We start from the raw sequence: 8,866 nt of genomic DNA on the forward strand, positions 1-8,866 counted from the left end.
GTCCTGCCCGCCGTGGGACAAGAGCTGGTCGTTCTCGAGGAGGCTCTTCCACCTGGAGATGACCTCAGTGCCATATGTGCAGTCCTGGGGAGAGACGCCACCGTCACCTGAGCCCCCCCTCGCCGCCTCTCTGGGTCGGGCCCCTCCTGCCGGCCACCCACCTTGAGCGGGTCCCACTCCTTAAAGTAGTCCTTCATGAGCGGGTAGACGATGGCCACGGCCAGGTCCACGCGGTCGGACATCCGGTACTCCTCGTAGAACTTGTCCTGCAGGGTCTCGAAGACGCGGGCGCACTCGTCCAGGGTGAGGGGATCGCTGCAGCCGGGCTGCATGCGCCGCTCGCACTCCTCCACCATCTCCAGCACCTTGCTGAGGTTGGCGATGACCCGCTGCTCGTGCTCCAGCACCTCCGACATCTTCTCCAGCTCGTGCGAGAGGCTGACGACCATGTCGCGCTCGTACTGCAGCTGCCGGTCGCTCTGGATGATCTCCTGCTCCGTGAGGTCGATGAGCAGCTGCAGGTTGTGCTCCAGCTCGGGCAGCGCGAAGCCCGGCGTCTTGGCCTCTCTGCCGGGCTGCGGCGGCTGCTGGGACTGCGGCGGCTGCCCATCGTCGGGGACGCTGTGCTTGTGGCTGATCTGGCTGTAGCTGTAGTAGACTTTCTGCTCCCGGCCAGTCATGTCGATGACCTGGGGGGGGGGGGACTGTCAAGGCTCACCGTCGTGGCCCTGTGACCGTGTCCGTGTGAGGCTGGGAGAGGGTGGGGCGCCGGTGCACACGGTGGAGCCCCCACCACACAGAGGAGGCCAGGGCCGGGACCACTCGGGCCACCCGAGGTTCACACTGGCTCCCTCCGGACAAGATGGACAAGGCTTCCTAGGAAAAGCTGTGGACCCGCAACACAGACGACTACACGGAGACGAACACAGTCATGCAAGGTAGAGGCTGTGCTGATTGAAGCAGCTAAAGAAACAACACACGTGACCAAAATACCGCATCTGCTATAGGAAAAGAGCATATTTAGGCAGAGGAAGAGACGTATAAGGACGTGCACCAAGATGGTAAAACTGGTCACCTATGGGAAGGAAGGAAGAGAACGTTTTTGCCTTTGTATTTCCTGATTGTCTGGAAAGTACCATAGACTGCTCAGTAATAAAAAAATTGTATTCTGATTTAAAAACAAGACAAAACAAGAAAAACGTTACTGAACAAAAGCGCCCTAGGTGAGCCTCTCAAGGAAACAGGGTCACCTGGACTACCCTGGGACACAGACCGCACTGCAGCACAGCGGCCGTCAGTACCTGCAGTAAGAGAACGACCCAAGAACCACGAGCATCAGAATCTGCTGGAGAAAAGGAAACCCAGGGTTCCCACGCCTGCCTCCCCCCAGGACTCCAGGTCTCCGACGAGGACCCCTCCTCCCCGCCCGCGGCGGCACACAGCACCCTGACACTGGAGAACCCCACGCAGTCACAATCCGTCCTGCGCCAAACTGCACCAGACACCTGTCACTTTCGTTCTCTGGCCACTCGGGGGAGTAACAGGAAACCCCGGACTGGAGGCACGGAACAGGGGCTGAAAATGGAATCAAGTCTGCAAGTGAAAATACTCCAGTGCCGGCAGGCCCCGAGGACTCTCCTGTGTGAGCTAGTGCACCCTTTCCAGTGTTCAAGAGCCTTAAAAATCTTCCTTCCCATGTTCAACCTGGTGAATACACTACAAATCTGTGTAGCCCAGCACTTCACTGACTGCAGTCACACACTCACTACACGTGACGTTCATGCTGAGGTGTCCAGAACGGAAATGTTTTCAGTTCGGGACTGCGCGCTCCAGGAGGGAGGGGCCGGGTCCTGTACCACTGCTGCGAGAAACAGAGCGAGCGCCCAGCACGGGGCGGGAAGGCGCTCACGGGGCAGGCGCGACTGCCCGCTGAGAAAGAACAGAGTGAGGCAAGCCCAGGAGACCCCACAGGCCCGAGAGAACGTTCGCTGGTGGCCCTGACCGGGTGTGCCTCTCCCGGAGCAGGACAGGGCCCGTACCTTGACCTGAGAAAGCTCCTTCTGGGGGGTGGCAAGCTTCTTGCTGATCCTGCCCTTGGCTTTCAGCTCTTCCACGGTCTTGTACGAGTATTTGGGCTTCTTCTTGCTTCCGCTGGGGTCTTTCCTCCACTGGCTCAGCTCCTTCTGACACTCCTGAAGCAGGGGGAGGCGGTCACTCGCAAGGCCAGCGCTTTCCTTCGCGGGTGAGGTGGCCGAGACCATTCATGGACCCTCACTAGGTGCGGCTGTTTCTGTGCTAAGCCGCGTATCTGCGGGACACTAAAACCGTCTCCTGAAACCCCAACACCCAGCCTCTTGTAGAAGGGAGAAGGTTTGGAAAGCAGGTGCCCCAGGCTGGACAGAGACACACCCGGGCAACAGCCACACCTATGGGGCATCTACCGCTGGGCAGGCACGATGCTAGTTTTAAATTCCCCTCACGTAAAACTTAAACAACATACAGGATTTTTTTTTTAAGTACACAAAACCTTGGTTCTAATCTAAAATAAGGGCAACTAAGCAGGCCCCTGAGTCTTGAGGCCCAGAAGTGTTTTGGAATCAAGGTTTGCAAGCCTTGTCTGGAGCCAGGGGCACAGCCGAGAAGGAAGCGTGGCTGCCAGCACTGGAGTCCTGCCTGCCAGCATGGGCTTGCTGCTGGCCTGCTGGTTTTCTCACACTGGCTTAAAACCCAGACTTGTTTTTTCTGAACTTCTACTTCAGGAAAACCCAAAGACTAGGCACTACTGAGCCCACGGTTAGGGCAACAATCACCTGGACCTGAATAGAAACTACCCCTTGGACAGCTAGGCCTGGCCCCCCACTCTCTCCTGCTGCCCCACACTGTCAGACGTCTCCTGCCTCAGCAAAAGGAGCGGGTCGGTGCCCAGAACAGTGACAACACGTGTCTTTGCAGCATCCTGTGTTCCCTCATAACCGCAAAGGGGGAAAACGCCATCAAGAGAGCAGCCCCTAGGGTGGCTGGAGCAGAGTGACACCTGGCTCACAGCTGGCCACCCGCCCCCCCCGCCCCCGCTGCAGATGAAAGCCTGGTACCTGCAAACGGCCTTTGGGGCCAGTGGTGCCGCCTGCCCAGTCTGTGCACATCGTCCCCGCCCTGCTCCGTGTGCTGCCACCCCGCCATGGCCTTCTCTACAGCCTCACCACCACCAGAGTTGGGGGCCTCTGGCCTGACAACTGGCCCCATGCCCGCCGTCTTCCCTGATGGCCCTACGTCACCCCCCCCAGTCCCCCCACCTCACTGCCCACACTGCGTCAGTCTGCTGACAGTGCCTGGCACCAGGCTTGAAGCCGTTCCTCCTGGAGGAGCCCCAGGCCCCTGCCCAACAGACTACAGGTGCAGCAAACCTCTGGAGACCGAGAACATGAGCGAGCAACGACGACGACGGGCAGAAAGGGCACGAACACCGCCCGCCCGGGCCCCCGACTCCCGGTCACCTCTTCTGCTTCCTCCTCGGAGTCCACCACGGGGAAGTCTTGCAGGGACTGCGTGGTGCGCTCCGAGCCGTAAGCGCCCACGGCTCCTTTCCCCTTTCTCTGCTTGGCCTCGATTGGGTTGATGATACCTGACAGATTTCAGCAGAAGGTAAACCAATGTCAGATCACAGTGAGGCCTGTGTGAACCAGGCACTCAGTGAGAGCACCCTTCCTCGGTCCTGACGCAGAGTCACACAGCCCAGCGACGAGGACTCTTCTCCGCCCCTGAACCCTGTTCGGGTCCCACGTGACGTGCAATTTCTGAGCATCCATGGTGCCGCACCAGAGGCTCAGACACCAGCTTATCTAAGCCCTGAATACAGAGTATCGTATCCACTGTGGATTCGCCCTTTTGGGATGCTGGGAGAACACAGGACTACTGCTGTGGAAGTGGGAACTCTGGAGTGCTGAGTTCTATACTGCACGTGGAAGAAGGTTCCAGTGAGGCAAGTGAACTATTCGCAGGATTCACGGACTGAACGAGGCGAGGTGAGGCAGCAGCCAGGTTGAGACCCCACCCGATTCACCGGGTAGCTCTGTCCCCTGGACCGCGCTTTTGGTAGAGCAGGCAGAAGCCTCAGAAAGAACGGTTTTCTTCTGAGAGGTTAGAGGCACGGCTGCCGCACCTCAGTGAAGACTGGCCAGCCCCACTTCGGCTAGGACTGCTCCATCTTAGATCAGACCTTGCTCCCCTGCCAGGCCACCAGAGCCAGCTCCACAGGATTCATGGACTCCTACAGCTGATGTTGGGTGCGACCTGAACAACTACGCAGAGTCTCCATCCAGCTGCTGGCCGCTCAGGGGCCACGGGGCAAGGAAAGAGAGCATGCTCCTGCAGGAGGAATCTGAGTGCTTGGCCTGCGTGGCTTTGGTGTCGAGATGGGGACGTGAGAGGGCAGCTGCCTGGACGGGACTGTGGCCCGGGGACATGAGAGAGGGCTGCTGAGCGCAGACAGAGGGCCCCATGTGGGATTGGCTCAGCCAAGCTAACAGCCACACAAGGGCACCTGGGTGGCCGTCGGTTAAGCATCTGACTCTTGATTCTGGCTCAGGTAGTGATCTCATGTCTCATTAGTTCGAGCCCCACATCAGTCTCAGTGCTGACAGTGCACAGCCTGCTTGGGATTCTCTCTCCCTCTCTCTCTGCCCCTCTGTCACTTACATGCTCTTAAAATAAACAAAGAAAAAAGTTTGGGCCTACAACCCAATGCTCTATACTCTGTATCATTTGAAAAAAAAAAAAAGCCACACAGTAGTTTCATGGCTATCCCTGAATTACAAACTCCTATACCTCCAGGGCCCAGGGAAACTGATGTAAAGTGAGGGTGTGGGGACCGAGGCAGCTAAAACCAGTTCCCACCAGCCAAAGTCAACGATCTCAGGTGAAATTATCTTATTTGTAAATACTGGCCACAAGCTCATTTTTAAAGGAACACTGGTCAGGCGAAAAGGCAGCCTGTCCTCTGCAGCCTGTTTGAGCCTCTGCCTCCTGCTGAAACAAGGGTTCTGCTTGGGTCCGAGGGAGCAGACAGACCAGGGGCGCGGCGGGCCAGGCCGCGGGTGGCACGTATTCTGAGGGAGGAGACAGCAAACCACTTCCCAAACTGCCCCCTCTCCTCTGCCTTGTCTCCGTCCCGCAAGGCCGCAGGGGGCCAGCGCCCTACCTTGAGCGTTCTTCCCAAGCCCCCTGCCAGGGACGTAGCCCATCTTCTGCAGAAGCTTCTGTCCAATCCCCTTGGTGTGCCTTTCCCAGCTGCCAAAATCCACGAAAGACTTGCTTCCTCCTGCAAAGCCTTTCTGGCTGGGTTTAAAATTGCCGCCCTGAAAAGGAAAGAAACCAAGCTTAGTTGACAAGGAGGGAAAAAGGAAGAAAAGGGTAAGACAGCTTGCTTGGATAATGGGGAAATGGCTTGGCAGGCAGAGCATCATAAAAAGTGTCATACGAGCCAAAATTGGATCTGTGACATCAGGCGAGCACACCGCCCGCGCTGCCCGCCTCGCAGAGGCCCGCTGCCACAAGGAGGAGCCCCCGCCAGCCCCCGCCCACAGACACACGGGCTGCATCGCCTTCCACGGACGTCACTAAGGTCACAAGCCTGAAGCAAAGATGCTACCGTCTTTAACTTCTTCGGCCCGAAATCCTTTGGGAAGTCGTCCTGCTTAGCAGGCTTCTCCTCATCGTCGGAATCTTCCAGCTCCGCCTCCTCTGCTGCCCCTTTCTTGAGGCCCGCGCTGATGAAGTTGACCGGCGCAGAGTAGTCTCGGGCCCTGCAGGCAAACACAAGACCCGCAGGGGCTGTGAGGAACCTTCTACAGCCAGCCCTTGTGGAGGCTCTGCTGGCCAGAGAACCGCTAGTGTGGACCTCCAGGGATCCATTTTATTTATTTATTTTTTTTATGTTTTTATTTATTTTTGAGAGAGAGAGACAGCACGAGCAGGGGAGAGTCAGAGAGAGAGGGAGGTACAGAATCAGAAGCAGGCTCCAGGCTCCGAACTGTCAGCACAGAGCATGACGTGGGGCTCAAACCCACAAACCATGAGATCATGACCTGAGCTGAAGTCGGATGCTCAACCAACTGAGCCACCCAGGTGCCCCCAGGGATCCGTTTTAAAAGAGCAATAACACACTCATGGACACCAAAAGGACCCCAGATCCTGTCACCATGGTAATGTCACCTGATGTGTTCCAGTCAGCTCTGCAGTTCTTGATGTCAGTGCAGGGGTGATGAAAAGTGCAAAATGTCATCTTATATAGCATATGTTATCAATGATGTCTCAGTAAGAGTGAAAGCAGAAAATGCAAAATATACCACAACTTTCCTTTTACATTTTTCAAAAATGCTTATTTTTGAGAGAGAGTGTGTGTGAGCCGGGGAGGGGCAGACAGAGAGTGAAAAAAATTATCTCAAGCAGGCTCCACTCCGTTAGCACAGAACCAGATGCAGAGCCCGAACTCACGAACCATGAGATCATGACCTGAGCTGAGATCAAGAGCCGGAAGCTTAGCTGACTGCACCACCCAGGCGCCTCCTTTTACATTTTTAAAAATTAACCTATTTTAACACGCATGCATCTTGGACACTATTTCAAATACAAAAATCAAACAAGAAGGAATTCTGATTAAAAAAATCATCAAACACAGTTAAAGAAATTCTATGAATGGAAAGTATATTAACAATTATATCAAACTCTTAGAAGAAGTGCATGTTCATTACATCCATTTGTATGTGAAAGCTAAAGTGATACCTAAGAAATGAACTCCGGGCAATGGAGGGTATTGATGCTGACCACGACGGTCACAAGGACAGTCCTTATAACGTCATGAACGTCAGCTGCCTTTGTAAGATGACCAACCTAGTCACTGCACAAGACCATGGCAGTGACAGAACTCAGAGGATTCTTTTCTATACGATGCAGTATAGAAAAGACTCTGCCCAAACTGCAGAGTCAGGCCCAGATTCCCTAAGCCTGGCTGTGTGATTTTGGCCTCAGTTTCTTAACCTGTGAAATGGGATGATAATGGTACTTTTTCCTCACAAGGTAAATGATACCAACCATGTAAAAAGGGCAGAACAAGTGCAAAGCCAACAGATGTTGGACATTTTGCTACTATTGTCCTACTGTAATTGGCGTCTGAGCCCTCTGTCATCCACTTTAGATTTCCTCGCCAGATGAGAAGGGGTTGTACCCATCTCCGTACTTTCTCCCCAGACTGTGTGAAAAACGCAGTTTCAATGGACTGGAGCCTACAGGCCACAGTCGAGGACAAAGAGACAAACCCAAACTTGCAGCAGAGGAAGACTGGCAGTCTGAGTCCTCGTCTGCCTGCCACCACGCCTCAGGGACCCTGTCTCGGCCTCACAGAGCTCCCCCTTCCACTGGGGCTCTGGGCCAACTCTGTGCACCAAACGGCCTTCTCCAAACACGACGGTGCCCAATGTCACCCGCTCTCTCCCACACACTCCCGGGCCTCTTCACACACTATGCTCCCTCTGTCCGCCCCAGCCTGCAAAGCTCCCACACCGTGTGGACACCTGGGCCGTCCCCTCAGCAGCCTCTGCGCCCTCAGGCCTCTCCTACCGCCCTGGCGCCTCTCTCTGTCATCATGCTCAAGCACTGCTTCTCTCGAGAAACCTTCCCTCACCTCCCAGAACGGGTCGGACACCCTCAAATGTACTCCCCCTCAGGGCCTGAATCACGGCTACAAACTTCCGCGGGGTTAAGTGGTCAGTCACTGCCTGTGTCCATGCTCTGGCGTCGGGGCTCCCAGAGAGCAAGGAACGGGCCTACGGCACAGGACCGAATACAGACAGTTGCTCGCTGAGTGCCCACTGACGGTTAAATCAGCCAACAAGCAGCCCTCCAGCCCAAAGACGCAGCTGAGCCTCCCGGGCCAATGCTGCAGCCACAGGACTCGGGAAGGCCAGGAGCGAAATGTATTTAGTGGATTACCCCCCTCCTCCCGCTCCATCTCCCCCCACTTCCCTAAAGCAGCCCCATGCAGCCAGTACCGTTTGCCTCCAAAGCTGGGCCTCTCTTCATCCGAGTCCCGCTCCGCCCACACTCCGTACGTGGCCTCTTCCTTGGTCTGCCGGTGGCGCTGCCGGTTGGGGTTGAATTCATTCTGGAGATCCCAGTCGGTGATCTCAAAGCTCTCCCGCTCGTCCTCATCATCATCCATGTGGCCTTCACCGTCCCGGTACAAGTGGGACAGCGACATGGCCAGTCACTAAAGGAAGGGATAAGAAAGGCACGCACGGTTCGTGGTGAGTTCTGGAAGCGGCAGCAGGCTTCCCTGAGTCCCCACCCTGCTCCCTTTGAACGTCCTCCAAACCCAAAACTTGTTAACAGCATTGCTACAATTGAATAAAGTAGACGTTAAAAACATGTTTTAGGAAACAACCCGTATTTAAACAGGTGGGACAGAAGACAAGTAAAAGAGGAGTCCCGGCAATGTGTGTGATTCTTTTTTTTTGTAGTGTTTATTTTTTTAATTAATAGTTTATTGCCAACTTGGTTTCCATATAACACCCAGTGCTCTTCCCCACAAGTGCCCTCCTCTATGACCATCATCCCACACCCCTTTCCTCCTCGCTCTTCAGCCCTCCGTTTGATCTCAGTATTCAAGAGTCTCTCATGATTTGCCTCCCTCCCTCTCCCTTTCTTCCTTCCCCTCCCCTTCCCATGGTCCCTTGTTAGGTTTCTCCTGTTAGACCTATGAGTGCAAACATAGTATCTGTCCTTCTCCGCCTGACTTAGCCTGACTTATTTTGCGTAGCATGACACCCTCAAGGTCCATCCACTTTGCTACAAATGGCCAGATTTCATTCTT

At 55.2% G+C, this 8,866-nt stretch overlaps 1 protein-coding gene across 1 annotated transcript in view; it reads right to left on the bottom strand.

Annotated features, from left to right (window-relative positions):
- TFIP11 (tuftelin interacting protein 11) overlaps window positions 1-8,866 on the bottom strand; it is a 15,656-nt gene that overhangs the window by 4,626 nt on the left and 2,164 nt on the right. Inside the window, exons 2-8 of the mRNA XM_029921932.1 lie at window positions 8,046-8,263; window positions 5,648-5,801; window positions 5,198-5,354; window positions 3,495-3,622; window positions 2,040-2,192; window positions 162-689; window positions 1-84 (exon numbers count right to left, since the gene is read on the bottom strand). The exon at window positions 1-84 is cut by the window's left edge and continues 16 nt beyond it. Coding sequence (XP_029777792.1) covers window positions 1-84; window positions 162-689; window positions 2,040-2,192; window positions 3,495-3,622; window positions 5,198-5,354; window positions 5,648-5,801; window positions 8,046-8,254 — 1,413 coding nt within the window. The 5' untranslated portion in view covers window positions 8,255-8,263. The remainder of the gene's footprint in view (window positions 85-161; window positions 690-2,039; window positions 2,193-3,494; window positions 3,623-5,197; window positions 5,355-5,647; window positions 5,802-8,045; window positions 8,264-8,866) is intronic.

The sequence above is a fragment of the Suricata suricatta genome, chromosome 14 (assembly GCF_006229205.1).
Source record: "Suricata suricatta isolate VVHF042 chromosome 14, meerkat_22Aug2017_6uvM2_HiC, whole genome shotgun sequence".
Taxonomy (NCBI): domain Eukaryota; kingdom Metazoa; phylum Chordata; class Mammalia; order Carnivora; family Herpestidae; genus Suricata; species Suricata suricatta.